We start from the raw sequence: 16,218 nt of genomic DNA, 5'->3' as shown, positions 1-16,218 counted from the left end.
CCCATGCAGAAGCAGGCAGAAAGACCCCACTGAATTATGTACAGGGCATCAGGGTGCTGAGCACATCGCAGTCCTACTTCCTCCTTCTGAATGCCATTTTTAGGTATTTCCAGAATTCTGGGCACATAGACAGCTCCCTATTTCTTTGCTGTTAGTAGCTGTAGCTTCAGCTACATTGTCTGCATGTGCGAAGGCTTACTTTAAGTCTTGTTCAAGTCCCAGCTTTTAGGCTTCATGCCAGGGCCTCAATGATCCCAGCTGTATGGAGCTTGTCCTCATAGCTTGCCTGTCTTCTTAAACACCTGCTAGATCTCAGGTCAACAAGAAGGAAAAGATCCTTTGTATGCCACATCCCAAAATGAGTGATGGATGGGAAGAGACTGTGTGGTGATGCTCTGTCCCTGTAGGCTCCAAGGCTTCAAAGCCTGTTCTAGGAAGACCATTCTCCATTATAGCTCCACAACCTCCTGTGCTGTAAGATCAGATGTGGGGGTATCCTTTGCCTTCCATTAGGGAGTAGCATGAAGGTGGTGGTGTGTCATGTGGGGTTTAAGGTTGCAGAAGACTGAAAGTTCTGTGATGATGAAACAAATCCTATACCTCACTTAATGTAGGTCTTCCTAGCTTTTTCTTCTTTTGACAGAGGGAAAGCAAGATGAAGTCACATGGAATTGCTTCTCACAACGTGAAAAGTGACTGATGTTGACAGCCATTGTTTTGTTCACCAGTGCTGGACAGTAAAAGAACTGGCTCATACATCCTTATTCTATGTATACAGCTCCACGAACCTATGCTGAAGGGTCTTTGCTGAACCTCTGGTATTGTGCTTGTTTCTGTTCCACATCTGTGATGTGAGTCAGGAAACTACACCCTCTTCCTCTCCCCCTTCTTCTTTTATTTCACTTAGAAATATTTTGAGCAATGAATCTCTCTTCCTGAGTGATGTGTACAAGACCTCCTGGCATAGGCACTAACACACATGGCATTTCTGGCAGGCTTGTTAGACATACGTACAATAAGCCTTGAGTTGACCCAAAGCTAATAGGGGACCAGCAGAATATTGGAGTTTCCTTCATGTAAATACTGGCATTTGTGCCATACAGCCTTTCATTGGTGGGTGGTAACTTTCTGAAATGGCAGTTCTTAGGACTAGACATTCAAAACAAAAGACTCATTTTTAAATAACCAAATCCAGTAAACACAAAGAACGTAGCTTTTGAAAAATTGTCATTTCCTTGACTCACATTTTCCTGCTAGTTTTCATCCCTTTATTGATGACAGATAGAGAAGGTTGTTGCTTGTGTTTAGTTGTAAGCTTCCCTTTGTCAGAGCCCTTTCTACCATCTGTCATTGCATAACTGTATGTTCCCAGGTTTGTAGCTCTAATGTGTTTTTGCTGCTCTGTATACAGTATGTTACAAGTTATAAAAGCTTGAGTAAATAATTCATGTAAAAACCTTTGTAAATATTGTCAAACTGCGGAATAAATGATTTACTAAGAGGTCTCTTGGCTCAGCCTAGCAGCTTTATTACTGTAACTTGTTTTGTAAACAACCTCCTCCCCCCCGCCCTGTATTTTTTCCATGAAGTGACTTTGTGTAAATTCTATTGCTAAGCACTACTTAGATGCATTTCGGTCACCATAAATAATGCAATATCAGCACTTTAACCACCTGGGGACTCCATTCAGAACTCAACCAAAGGTGTAGTTTGTGCAAGACCCTTCAGGGAACATATTTCCAATGTGTGTAGAACAATGTACTTCCCACTGCTTTCATCATTGATTGTATTTGCTGGAGATGGCTCCCTCTCAGTTGGATGAAGCTTTTCTGGTAGACTTCAGGTTCGCAAAGGGCTGATACCTGTGCTTAATTTCATGTCCTATGGATGTTCTGCAGATGTGGGAATAGATCAGGAGATGGGGTCATGAAAGGTGGTCCTGACAAATACTCGATTTTTCTTCAGGCCTTTTAATAAAGTGTTGTCTGAGTGGTCAGAGGAAAAGTAATCAGAAACATTTGTGTAAATGAAGAATGTGACTTTGCTTTGATGTATTCATGAGCCCCTTGTTAGCCTTCTGAAAACACAGCTGAAAAAGAAATGTTTATTCAATAATGTTAGTGGAATGGAAAAACGTAAATGGGAAAATGTGTTACATCTGAGTCCTTCTGGGCAGGCATAATTGTGTGGCTACATGTGCTTGTTGTGTGTTTGTTCTGTGAAATACAGGCACGCTTGGCAGGTATCAAACCATTGGTGAACAACTACAATGATCATGAAGCTGGAAGCTATGGACCATCCATGCTGTCATATTGACCCTGAATTTGAGCTAAGGTTCGAGTCCCAAAGTCACTGAACATCTGTATTGGTTATAAGCTGGTTTTGATGCTGGCTCTGGCATAGAGTCAGCAAATCTATTCTCCAGGCATTGCTAGTGGTCACACTTCAAAGCAGACCCGTGCTATTGAAAGCAGGATGAACATGGGCTGTCTTGGGTGTCCTGCCTCTGCAGATTCAAAGAGGACAGCACAGCTGCTGGCCAACTGGTCAAGGGTCATGTGATGTGCAATTTTTCTGTTCAGAGAGGTGAAGCAACAGTTATAGAATAAGCCTAAGATGTTGCAAGTGTAAGGATGGGGGAGCAGCTAGAGGACATGGGAACAGTTCTAGTGATCCCAGGAGCTGGTAGACTCTCCAGGGAAGCAGACAGATCATGATGGCCTACTTGGAGAGCTGCTCCCCTTGGTTCACTGACTCATTTTACCACTCATCCCATCTTGCTTAGCTCTTAAGCTCCATGGAAATGAACAATTCCTTGAAGAGCTGTGTGCCCAGAGAACTTCCATTTGTCTCTCTCGATGTTTTTTCTGTGCAAGTAAGTGTAACTAATCCAGCATAAATGAATAGGATTTCTTAAAATGTATTCTCTAAAAGAGATGTCTTCAGATGTTCCTCTTATGGAGGAGTTAATTTCTGAGTTAATTTCTTTGAAGTGTCTCTATACCAGGCTGATCTGAGCATCTTTGGAAGGTTGCTTGCAAAGATTTCTTACTCTCTGTGAATAGGGGAAGTCATTAATTAGCTTCATAATATTATGTCTGATATCAAATGTATCCAGAACTGAAGTAGTAGTGTTTTCTGATTGTAGAGATGACCTTATTTTACCCGATCTAAAGAAAGGATTTGAGCGTCTTTTTAGTGACTCTCAAGGCTTAAGGAAGCAAAGCAATCTGTGGCTAAAGAACTAAAAGTAGACTTCCAGAAAGAAACCTCTTAGAAAACTTTGTTAATAGGTTTTGAGGATTTTTGTGAGGAAACAGCTTCCTTCCTCTAGCTTCTTAACCCTTATACAAAGAGGACAGTAGCATCCCATCAATGAAGGCAACAGAATTTGTGAGAAATAAGCAGCCGATAATGACAGCATTCAATCATGTAAAGCTGATGAAAGAAGAAATAATGGTGTGCCCTCTACAAGCTTTACTGGTAGTTTCCATAAAAGTTGAGTAAATGAAGTCTGAGGCTCAATTAAACCACATCTTGTCTGTCTTCTTGCATGCCCAAGACAATGCATTGTTTGCTATGAATGGGCCACCCGAGGGCTGATCATGTGTTTTGGTAGAAAACATAGTTTTGTTAAACAAAGCAAAAGACATAATTATAGATTTTTTATATTTTAAAAAACATTTTAATTATTGTTGTGTATTTCCAATGAAAAATGTGTTAAACAGTTGCCCTTAGAAGTTTAAAAACGTGGAAACGGTAAAACGCTAGAGGATTTGTTCTGTAAAAAACTCAGCTTAATTTGCCTCAGTATCAACAGGAAAACAGAGATTCCTCCTGTGCACTCCCACACTTTTAAAAATTTTTTTGAAGGATGAGTAGAGGGTGAGTGGTGTTGGTTTTTTGTTGTTTGTTTTTCCTACATAAGAAAATTCTAAAAGTCACATTATTTGTCAGAGAAGTTATGGAAAAGAATAAAGAAAATGTAACACTTGAAGCCATAATCACTTTTAGTACAAAATATGGGTGCCTAGTCATGTGTTTTACTGGTGTTATGAGATGTAAATTCCTTGGATGTATGAAGTCTAGCTAGCATAATATTAAATACCTGTACAATACAATAGATGGATACAGACTGAGAAGGGAGTGTTTGCTGTTCTTATGACATTGATGGGATTATGTAAGTGAAGAGAGGGGGAAGTGCCCTTAAGAGATCAATTTTAGTCCTAATAAGTCATAAATATAAGACCCTTTGAAATTTCCTTTTCTCTTTATGGTGTGCATGGGCAGGTATCACTTGTTTTAAGATACGAAATTATTGCAGTCAAAGGTTTTGTTCTGGGTTCTCTGAGGAAAACTTTTATTTATCTTTCATGTTTTTCTTCTAGTGGTGCATGCTTCCCCTGTTAAACTCTAATATGAGCTACAGGTTAGACCTTGGAAACTGATCAGTGTGGTACGGTGCTCTTTGATACTCTGACAGTCAATGTAACCCTCTCTAACTGTTAAGTTACTCTGTGTGTTGTCGCCTTGATGCTGCTGCACCTTATGGTCTCCTTTGCTGTTAGACATCTGTGGGAAGTGGAGGAGAAGAAATGCTTTAAATTATACCTTGGTTTTCTAGGTTTTCCTGATGCTCCTTGGCTGATGGGCTTGCCAACATCAGATTTGCTGGTTTGCCTTTCCACGTTGCAGTGCTGGGGATTGCTGTAGGTAAGTGATGGAAAGGGTCTTGCAGGCACCTGTGCAACTCTGCTGATATCATGATATACAGCACTCCTTAGACTAGCGACCTTTACATCCTATGATTTGACTGAGAAATGGTTTTTGTATCTCTTGTTCTGAAATAGATGTTAATTCCGTATGCACTAGGAGAGACAGCTCTTTATCTGCTCTTCTGTTGAGGTTGTTTAAGGGCAAATATACTTGCTTCTGCAGTGAACCTATAGCGATGCTCCCATGAGGAGGAAAATGTGGAGAAAACTCCATCACTTTGGATGAATAAATGATCTCTGCACTTGTAGACTATACGGATTGAGGCATTGCATCATTTGGGTGCAATCCTAGCTTCTCGGGTTATATACATGACCAATTTCTGTACCACTGTCTACTTTTGGAATTTCTTGTGTTCCCTCTCAAACTGCTCTCTTTTTATATTATTGTAGCACCTAAATGCTCAGCCAGGGACCAGCAAGTCAGCATAAGGAGGGCAGTATGCAGAGCAACAAGCATTCCCTAATCCTAAGCATTTACAGTTTGAGTATTAGAAAAGTGGTGATACATGAATAAGGATCAAGAAAAGAACACAGAGCTAAAAATCTCCAAACAGTGGGTAATACACATCAGTAACCAAATCTGGGACTAGATTTTTAACATGTATTGCAGGAATGCAAGTTTTACTAGCATACTATTGCTATTATGTCTTTTCTCGATTGTACCTAATGTCTGCTGGGCTATTGAAATATTAATCTTTAAGATGATAGGCTATATATTTTTTTTGCTGACTGCTGAAAAAGGACACAGAAACTTATGGAAATACAGGACTGATTTGTATCTTTATTTCATTTTTAAAAAATATTTATGTGTATCCAAAAAGACCCTTAAATTTTGAGTGGTAAAGTAGATTCAAATATTCAGAGATAAATCAGAAGTGTGCTGATTGCAGCAATGTATTGTATTTCCCTGCAATATGCTGTTTGCTTACCTGGGGAGGTGGTGGAGTCGCCATCACTGGAGGTATTTAAAAGACTTGTAGATATGGTGCTTAGGGACACGGTTTAGTGGTGGAGTTGTCAGTGTTATGTTTACAGTTGGACTTGATGATCTTAAAGGTCTTTTCCAACCTAAATGATTCTATGATGTACCATACACAGTTAAATCTTCCAGGCAAGACCTCTTGCCACAAACACCGCTGGACTTATCTCCTTCCTTGCCGTGTGGAGTAAGGTTGCAGTGACACAAAACTGTGCAAAAGAGCTTCAGCTGCAAACTTACAAAAGCTCAGCAAAATATAAGGGCAATCTAGATCATCTCCAGGGTGTGCAGTATCAACAGGTGCTGGCACTGGACTGTGGCAGAAAGTCAAAGCTGTTCCCTGGTAGATCTGCCCCCATTCAGCAAACCAGAGGGAAAGCACTAGTGGAGGGTGACCGTCCTTCACTGTGTCTACAAGCTGCTGCAAGAAGGCATCTTACAATGTAGGCATGTTTTGACATTACATGACAGCTAGGTATATACATCATAAAATATAACCAGGCCTATATATAATAGCTGGCATTTGGTAACCCTAGTGACTCACTGCGTCTTTCCTAAGAAGAGAAAGTCAATGGAGCCACCTCCTGTGGCTGCCTGAAAGGCACACCTTTGCAGGTAACACCTGCTGCTCCTCACTTAGCACTCGATAAAAATCTCCCCTCTTGCTCCTCTCTCCTCTAGCCCCAGGTGGATGGACATTGCAGGAGGTTTTCATCGTGCTGCTTATCAGCTGCTTCTACTTCATGATGCAAAGATCTTCTCATTGTCAAACCCTCTCAGAGGAATTACCTGTAATTAGCTCATCCTGTGCAGGATATCCAGATGTGCTCTTTGATAGCAGTGCTATCACATTTATTTCCCAACTAGCAGTAAATATTATTGAAGGGAAAAATAAAAAAATTTTTAGACTGGTTTCCCTCTCTTTCAGGCATGGGATGGTTGTTTGACACTGTTCCCTTAGAAAAGCACCATGTTGCAGGGAGCAGATGCAGACTGGAGAGGTTTTTGGTGCTGACAGACTTGCTCTGGCAACTGATGCGCGTGCCAGCAGCCTTGTCATTGGAGAGACCTGGACGTCACTGTCACCATAGAGATGGCAACAAAGATTCTGTTTCAAAAGGTGAAGAGAAGCTGAGAACTAGGAAGGTAAGGCTGGGTCTGTGTCTCAACTCTCATGAAAGATTTTAAAATGATGGTATGTTTGAAAGGTTGCCACAGTAGAGGGATGCTTTACCATATATTTATACACATGGATAGATATATGTCTATAAATATACAGGCATATTTACCTGAAGTTTTTCAGTTAGACTTGGATGCAAAAGAACCCAATGGAGGTTTTTATAAAACCTTGCTATTGTTCTGCTTGTGTGCTACTCCAATTATTTTTGCTTTTACGGATGGTGTAAAACAAGACATGAGTTCTGTTTAAATTTTATTTTAAGAAGTCATAGAATATTCACTACCTCAAGATTTTATCTGTTTTGCACAGAAACTGAGAAAGCTGTGGTGTGTTGTAAATTAACATTGTTCACTTCTGCCCCTTTTCATGGTCTTCTGCTGTGCTTTAGCAATGATACAGATGTAAAGCAATGGTGAGTGTTGACAGGTAAGACAGGGATCAGCCATGAGTCATTGTTTAATTACACAGGACTTTTAAAGCCTGGGTTTATACTGATCCAGAACAGCTTGCAAGCAATCCCTCTCTGCCCACTCTTATATCAGCAGATAAATCCACCCTTCCTGATGGCTTACCCCATCACTTGCAGATATAACCTCGATGATGCATGGACTCGTTCAAAACTTCAGTTTACGCACTGATAATCCCCAGCAAGGTACCGATCCCAAAAGGATGTTTCTTGTACTTTGAAAGTAAATAATAACTTCACAGCTATGCCTTTGAGAGGAGGAGAGTAGTGGCAAGAAGGAGTCCATCTGGCAAAGTAACGGATGAACTATTAATGAGTAGTGCCATATAAGCATTACAGCAGAAAGGGTGGTAGAGACTTAAAGGTTTATGGAGACTGATAAAAGACCTTGTCTGCAATGCTGTGCAGTGCCAGATGCCACCAGACTGGACAGGGCTGGATGTGTGTTTCTGATCTTGGGCCAGGGATGTTCAGTAGAGCCCTCGAGCCCCTCTTGTGTCTGCCCAAACCACTGCAGCTCAGTAGGGAGCAGCCAGAGCACAGCAGGTTTTATAACCATGCCATGACACACTTCTTGCCTTGACAACTGGAGGAAGTCTGGCATGGGAGCCAAACACGTTAGCTTTGTGTCAGCTCTAGGGTATCTTTCCTGTTTTGGGGATTCCCCATCAAGGAGGTACCACTGCTGTTTAGAACAGAGCTCAGATCTCAGCCGCTGGGGCTGTCCACTCTGGGAGAGAGTTCTGGTCAGGATATGTGTTTCTTGCTATTTCTAGGTCTCTTTGATTTTATAAATTACTAAGTGAAAAGTAAAGTTTTGGTATCTACCCTATGATTGAATTTTCTGAGAGGATTTTTGTGTGTGTACGTGTGTAATATTTTTATTTGTTATTCCTGCTGCTGTTGTCTCTGGCAGGTTTTCTGCAAACACAGAACAAAAGGCAGCTCCCTTTGCAATAAGCTTATGGTCCAACTGCTGTGTAGAGACAGCAGAGGACACACTGCCTACAGGGTGCAAGGAAACCTGAGATAACATTGTTTAGGCTGCCATTGTCAGACCTCTACAAACCATGATGATATACGTATATTGAGAGTATATTGAGTACTAATAAAAAAGGCAGCCAGGTTGTATATGAATAACTGAATTCTATATTTATATGTAGCTGGGGTTTGCATTTTTTGGGGTACCATTGTTGGGACATGCAGCTAGCTGATTGACTTCTGTAACAAACTGCACTTTTAACAGATTTTATCTGATGACTATTACAGGATCCTGTCTACCCAGATTTTAGTCATTCACCTTGACTTCTGTTTCAGGAACCTTCTGACCAAATTGATCTTTGGTATTGATATGAAAATCTGTACTGGTGAACTTTCAGGTTTGACTCACTTTTTGGGATCAGCCTATGCCTCAGTTATGGCACACACTTTTCATTAATCATTTGATGATGCTTTTAAGGGAAAATAGAAATTGCGGTTGTGTTCTATTGGGAGTTCATTCAGTTCAATGCCCTGTCTCCTGTGGTAGTTGTCTTCAACTGTTTCAGAAAAAGAAAAATAAATCTTGCATTAGGTAGGAAGGAGGTAATCTGCCATTCCCTCTAACTCTAACAGAAACTTTGCTACAGTATTTCATTAACAGTTTTTAAAAATATTTTAAACAAGGTAATACAGGAGAACATTCCTAGCCATACAACTATCCTGTCCCTTTTGGAATCCTGTTTTGTTTTTTTTTTTGTTTGTTTTCATGACATCCTTTGGTAAATATTTTTTAGCTTTGCTTTCCTCCTGGAGATTTTTTTTTCTAAACTATTGACTTGTACCCCTCCACTTCATTGAATGCCATCTGCGTCCTGAAGTGCAAGACAAGCAAACACAGATCTTGTCAATGTGTTATCCAGCATACTTGCTCGATGCTTTCCTCGACAGAGAAACCGTTCCCTGAGAACTTGATTACCAGTTGAGATTATTATAAAGCCAGACGTCCAGAGAAGAGCTGCATACCAACATTATCTAGGGGATCTTATCTGAAAGATTTTACTGAGGAAGAAGTCACTTCTGAGAGACAACAGAATCAGCAGGAGTGGACAGAAAGATGTGCTTAATGTCCAACCTCGTGCATTGGTCTTGGCATATTCAATCAATTGCTCCTCTACTAGAGGGGCTCCTTAGCCAGTGCTCTGGCTTCTCAGCCCCTACAATCTGGCCTTGCTGCAGAACACATACGTTTTATCTGCTGGAGGGAGAGGATGGGAAACAACACTTATTCTAACAAGTGCTATCTTTGTCCGGCTTTTGTTTATTAGTGCGTGTGGTAATATAATTCCTCTGCTATACATAATTCCTCTGCTATAACGCTTCACACTTGACTGCCTGTGTAAAGTAGTCAAAACCTGCACCTGGAAATTATGCAGTAACAAGGTTTTTTTTTTCTTCCTCTCTACAGCAGGAATGTTTATTTTTACCAGGTCTATGCTACAGTCTACCAGAACGTAGCAGAAGTAAAACAACTTCAGCTATCTCCCTTATACTGTTATTCTGTGATATTATCACTTCTTTGTAAGATTTCCTGAGGCTTTTTGTTTAGAGGGTGAGGGAGTACTTGTCTGAAGTCATGCCATTATGTTTGTTGGAATGCAGATAATTTACCAATTTGTGTTGAAAAGACAAGAAAACACAACATGAAACTGATGTTGGCATGATTTCAGAATGTAGAGCTGTTTACACACTGTAAGCATCTTCGTTGATCGTAGTGATCATTGCCCAATATTAAATACCTATTAAGTATCTATGTGCTTCCATACTTCTCGTTATATGCTTGGGTTTTTCTAATTGTTTCCAAGTTAGGTCTTTCATCTTTCAAGTGACCCTTTGGATACTTACAGAGCTTATTTTAGAATAAATGTAGATGAAAATAAAGAAGATGAATGAGACAAAATAATTCTGAGTGCCCAGTGTCATAGTAAGAGTACATATCCACCTTTTGTACGAAGCAGTAGACTTTGGGGTTGGTTTCTGACAGAGTGAAAACCTTACTGTGCTGTTGACCTTGCTCTTGGAATGGACCCAAATCAGCTAGGATAATTTTGCAGGCAATCCAGCCAGGATTTTTTCATGTCATAAAGGGAATCATGAGGAACTCTAAGCTCTGAAAGATGACTCAGTGCTGCTGATGCTGAGTTAGACCTATCACTGTACCCATTGCAGAGGCACGCAGTCCACACCCAATTTCATCCTCTGCCCACACACAAATGTGTCATCTGTCTGTGCATGACTGAAGTGCTCATATCAGACATATTACCTGCCAAATTTGTGAGAAATGTCCTAAAGGGTTATTATCCTCTGACTTTTCCAGTATTTCTCTCCTCTCTGATCATTCTGTCCACTCTTTGGATCTGTTATTTCTTCTAGGAAGCCCACCTGTGCATGTAGGTATGTATGTGAGAACTATATTTGCAGAATCATTTGTGAGTCATATCAGTTTAAGGAAAACTAGTGGAAGGGATCCACTGAGCTAAAACAAGGCAGAGAAAATAAATGGATCGCCTTGCTTATTACGGATAAAAATACTGTCTCTTAATGCTAAGTATTCCATTCAAAGTTTAGTTTTGATTAGTGGAATTGATCAAGGTGTATGATCTTAATTTCTAGGAGTAGCAGAGGATTAAAACGTGGCTGTATCTGCAATCTCACCCATTTGCAAGTCATGCTAGAATTGGTTTAACTCTATGAAACTTAACCCTATGAAATAAATTCACCTTCACACTGTGTAAAAAAGGCTGTGAATTCATTCACCTACAAGGAAAAGTAACTTTCCAATCTAAAGGTTTGTGAACAAATGAAACTTATGGTTATATTAAAGTTTCAGATGTATTAGAGATATAGCCTTCCAGGGCCTTGGTCAGGACTTGAGTGTGTGCATGTGCGTATCTTTGGGATTAGGAACTCTAAGCAAGATTGTGATTTTTCAGGTCTTTTTTGAAAAACGTAAGGCCTTGAGACATTTTTCAGAACACATGAGGTCTGGAGTTTCCTTAGGTAAAGTATAATGAGACTTTGTCTCAAAGCAACGGTGAAAGCTCAGGCATGGTACATGAAAAAGTGGTTCGAAGCCACCCTCACCAGGAGGCACAGAGGAGACATGATCTCCTGGCTGGGGAATGTTTCTCTAGGTGCTGCTAATAGACTAACTACTTCCTAATGCTAAACAGTCTGAAGCTTGAAGAAAGAGACATTTCTCCTGTGGAGCTGGGTAAAGAAGAGACAAGACGCAGAGGGAAAATCAGTTTCCCTATCCTCTTTTCTCCCTCGGATGACTGGGGTATTAATGTTTTCTGAGGAAGGAATATATGGAAGCATGGTAGAAGACCAAGGTTTAGAGCAGCTATAACGAAATTTATTTTGGTTCACTTTCCTTTGACCATCAGTCCCAAGAATTCCCAATATGCACTGAAACCAGAACATTTGACAGACTCCTACTTCTGAACCAAGTCATGGCTGAGTCACATCCTGCCTTACCTGACATTGCGCAAATGATCGAGAGAAAATGGCATGATGTGACTCCTTTATGGTAATTTAAATGAGAAGGATGATTGCTCGCATGTATTTCTCAACATGTGGTATAGCAAAATACTTTTCTACAGAACTGTCAGCAAAGGCCAGTGCAGAACAAAGGAGGCAGGGGCATTAGTCTGGGATAATGATGGACAAGAGGTGGCAGGAGGAGCTGAAAGGATTTGAGTCTTGTAACTTATGACAATTTTTACTGGAAACCCAGGAGCACGTCTAACTAGTTCCCAAATAAGTTTGAAATGTTTGGCTAGTATTACGAAGAAATTTACAGTATTAATGGCAGCAATACAAAGGAAAAGAGGAAGATCTTTATCAGTCTTTTTTACTTTGGTTTTATTTAAGTTTTACACATAAAACATATTTAAATATAACAGTGTAAACACACATCATGTCGCATTGTTAATATCTGAGACAGTAAGATACAATTATATGGGAACAGGAACAAGTAAGAGCAAAGCATTTAATTTTACAAAGTCTGCAAATGTAACCAGAGGTTGGCTCAACACTGTGTGCAGCGTTGGCTGGTGGGTTCAAACCCTGGACTCTCACTACAAGCAGCCTGCAATACTTTGGGTTTGAAGTACACTCTCTCCTTGGGTAACAATTGCTGTGAAAAACTGAATTATAAAAAACGTCGAAAGGTTTCCCCCACAAATCAGAGTCTTATCTCCTGTGGGTATAGGATAATCTAGCTTTACTAAAAGGTGTGGGTAACAGCTTGTGGAGGTTGAAAACCTGGCACAAGATCCCTGTTAACATCTTTTACTTTTCTCCTGTCACCTACAACTGCTTCATGTAAGGACAGGCAAAGATACTGCTCATATGAAGACCTTTTTGACTGGGTTTTGCATTGCCTCCTTCTTCCATATCCATGATCATGGTGAGCTGTTTCACACCTACATCCTATTTCTCAACTTCCTCTACTGCCCCTTTCAAGCAGCCTTGTGCTGTATAAAGCAGCTACTAGTGTTTAGTAACTTTCTGCACCTGTACTACTACTGGTTTAGGACACTGCAGTAGATTTTCCTCACTCAGGTAGGTTAAGTTATAAACTGTGCCCTTGGGCTTAGTGCTAGAAAGTATTCAATAGCATCATTTGCGGAGGGAATGGAGGAAGCTGCTCTAGAGGCATCTTGTCAGAATCAAGGCTTGAACATTCATGGTCCAAGCTGAAGCAAATTCTTCAACACGCTGATATGAAACCAGCCTGTTCCTGTTGTCTATATGCGAAAGGAAGCTTTCTCTTAGTTTATAAATAGGATATGATATCTGAACTTCTCATTGAGACTCACGCAATTACCTTGAATGTTTTCAGAAGAAAGAAGATTGTGCATTCCTGTTCCGCTTGCACCCAGATGTCAGCACATAAATTGAGATTTCTTTTTGAAGGATGCCATGCAGGCTTACTTGTGGTTGAAACTGAAGCAAAGGTTGTGTCTTGCTGAAACTACTTATGTTATTTCCCTTCTCACTCCAAATTTAGTTTCTAAAACTGCCTTTACTCCCAGCACAGGAAACCCATGACTCCAGTAGCCATGCCCGGGTGCAGTGATGGGTGTGCATGTGACAGATGAGCTCCTATGACAGCCCGACCCGACTGTGCTGCAGCAGAGTGCTGTGTCCTTTCTTGCACTGCCAAAGCAACTTCCTCTCCAGGGAATGACTTTAGTGTAAAGATGCTTTCTTGGTGGTTATTCCAGAATCCAGTCCCTGATTCAGGCAAAGCGGTCTCTAGGATTTGAAACAGGTTCCCTAGTCTTGCCAGGTCGGCCAAGCCTTTCCCAACTCATATGCCCACACTGTCCACTAGTCTTTGTAGTTTAGATTGTAGACTTGTCCAAGTTGACACAATAAACCTGGAGCAAAGCCAAGAACCGAATCTAAGTTTTTTGGGGTCTAAGTAGAATATCTTGATCCTGAAACCTACCTGTGATTAACTCCTTCCTGTGATTTTTCTCCTTGGGGGTGAGGAGGGAAGGAAAAAAGAAAAGCTAATGCTTTTAACACACAATGTCTGCATATGCTTTGTTGTGGGATTCATGATGTAGTGAATCTGGATCTATCTTTTTGTTAAAGTGAATCCATAATTGAACTCAATATTAAAGACTACAAAGCGGTTATAACTCTCATAACAGTACAAAATAGCTCTCAAAAATTACTGTGTTTATTGTTTCTGCAGATGGGATGATCAAGAAGACTCTTGGTTCTTATGTGTCCTCTTGTTTTTCTGTTGTTGTAAACAGATGATGGAAAAAAGGAGTCAATACAGTGGAGTGCCATTGTTAGCATCATAAACCCATCACTTTGAAGACTTGGCATGGTTTCCTTTTATCCAAAATTATGGACTTCAGAACCTCTAGCCTAATGACATAGACAGGTCTGGTTTATTGGCATTAAACGATGTATTTAAGGTAGGAATGAAGTACTAGAAAGTTTATAGCATGCTACTGAGAGCCAGCACTCACATGATATTTATTGCTATCTTGAATACATTGGCGTGGCTTAGTATGAGGGAAAGAAAAAAAGCCCTCAAAGTTCATGGCAAGGTTTATAATACCCAGCCTTTATTCTCATTCACATAAGCTGAACACCCGTAATTTATTTATATGATGCAAGTGGCTGAAGGGAACTGTGTATGGCTTAGCAGTTAGAGGATGGGCTCCATGTTCCTGCTGTCATGCCATTGTGGAGGAACTTTGAGATCTTACGCAGTCGTGCTGGATTTTGCTTGGGAAGTGGCTTGCCCACACACAGCTTACTGCAGCATGAACTCTTGTGAAGAGTCATGTTTTGTTTTGCTTTGTTTGGTCTTAATTAAGCCAAACGCCCAACAACCAGTTGCAAGAAAACATTTGAAAGATGCATCAACTTCACTCATGCAACAGATGAAGATATTTCCAAATCCAGCTCTCCAGCGCTCTGGAAACATCTCCAAAACCACTTGAAAGACAAGATTTTACATTCTTAATTCAGATATTTAAAAAAAAAAAAAAAGGAAAAAAACAACCTACCAAAAATGACGAATTTTTAGACATGTTTTATGGATCTTTTTCACCTTAAAGATCACCTTTGAGGAAGAGTCAAGTGTGAAAAGTAACTAACTAAAGACTTAAACTTAACCTATGGGTGTATCAGTAACTTCAAACCGAAATGTCATTCCATTGTGCTTTCATGAGAGTGGAGTGAAAAATGCAAAAAAATTAACCCACACATTCTGTGATAACAGCCACTTGTGATATAGTTTTCACTTGCAACATGCCGCGTCTTATCTAGGAAGAGCATATCAGTGAACCAGGGCCTGGAAGGGTTATTGTAAGCAATATAATTTGTATTTTACTACTATCTCTTTCTGTCGAAGATTGAAATACAGAGGAAAAACATAAGGGTGGGCCAGATGGAACTGAAGATCTGCTGAAGGTTTCTTCCAAGTCCTAATGTGATGAGGCATGGTGGCACTATGCAGACTCACCCACTTGCGTGTGGATCAGGGCTATGTCGATCCTTTCCACAAGTTTCTGAAATCTGAGGCAGAGATTGAATCCACAAGAATTTTAGTATGAGGAAACTCCCTATTTTCAGGGTAGGAAAGAATCATGTTGGAATTTCAGATGGAAAACCGCTCAGTATTTGAGCTACCCTATGTCCACTTCGATGCTTTTAGAGTGTGACTGATCAACAGTAAGTATTTGAAGCTGCTTTCACCTCCACCAAATGAGAAAATTCTTTCAAGCTAGTGAAATTATACCAGTCTGAAATTGTGGAAAATGATGTTAGAATGAGCTCCTTCAGTCCTTCTTTTGGTATCTGGGGGGAGGGAGAAAGGAAAGGAGGATGAAGGATAGGAAGAAATGAAGTGCCATCATGCTTCTTTAGTTCTGCAGAGATTTTCACATGTTCCCTTACAAATGTTCTCAGTTGAGAGTGGGTTTATACATCGGTCTGCTGTATTCGATGAAGTAATTAATGCAAATATAGACAGTGTGTGCATGAATGTTTTTCAGGATTGGGATCTATAAATTACAAAGTAGGCTAGGCTTCAATTATCTTGTTCCACTTATCATGTAATACGTTTTTCAATTGTAATAATCATCCAAATCGAGTTCTAAATATACAAACAACTTGTAGACTGTAATATCTTAAATGAGTAATGACATGCTTTGCACAGCTGCTCTTCAAACCTCTTTTCTGTAATAGTGAAAAAGGTAATATTAAAAGGTGTTTTTAGATTGAACCACAGATATGACCC

At 40.2% G+C, this 16,218-nt stretch overlaps 1 protein-coding gene across 1 annotated transcript in view; it reads left to right on the top strand.

Moving 5' to 3' along the window:
• The first annotated feature begins 2,633 nt into the window (after positions 1–2,633).
• Positions 2,634–16,218, top strand: part of LOC104062149 (uncharacterized) — a 197,042-nt gene continuing 183,457 nt past the window's right edge. The window contains exons 1-2 of the mRNA XM_054057879.1: positions 2,634–2,685; positions 6,683–6,900. Of these exons, the coding sequence (XP_053913854.1) occupies positions 2,634–2,685; positions 6,683–6,900 (270 nt within the window). The remainder of the gene's footprint in view (positions 2,686–6,682; positions 6,901–16,218) is intronic.

This window comes from Cuculus canorus, chromosome 2, assembly GCF_017976375.1.
Source record: "Cuculus canorus isolate bCucCan1 chromosome 2, bCucCan1.pri, whole genome shotgun sequence".
NCBI classification, from domain to species: domain Eukaryota; kingdom Metazoa; phylum Chordata; class Aves; order Cuculiformes; family Cuculidae; genus Cuculus; species Cuculus canorus.
This window is presented reverse-complemented; position numbering and strand designations above follow the sequence as displayed.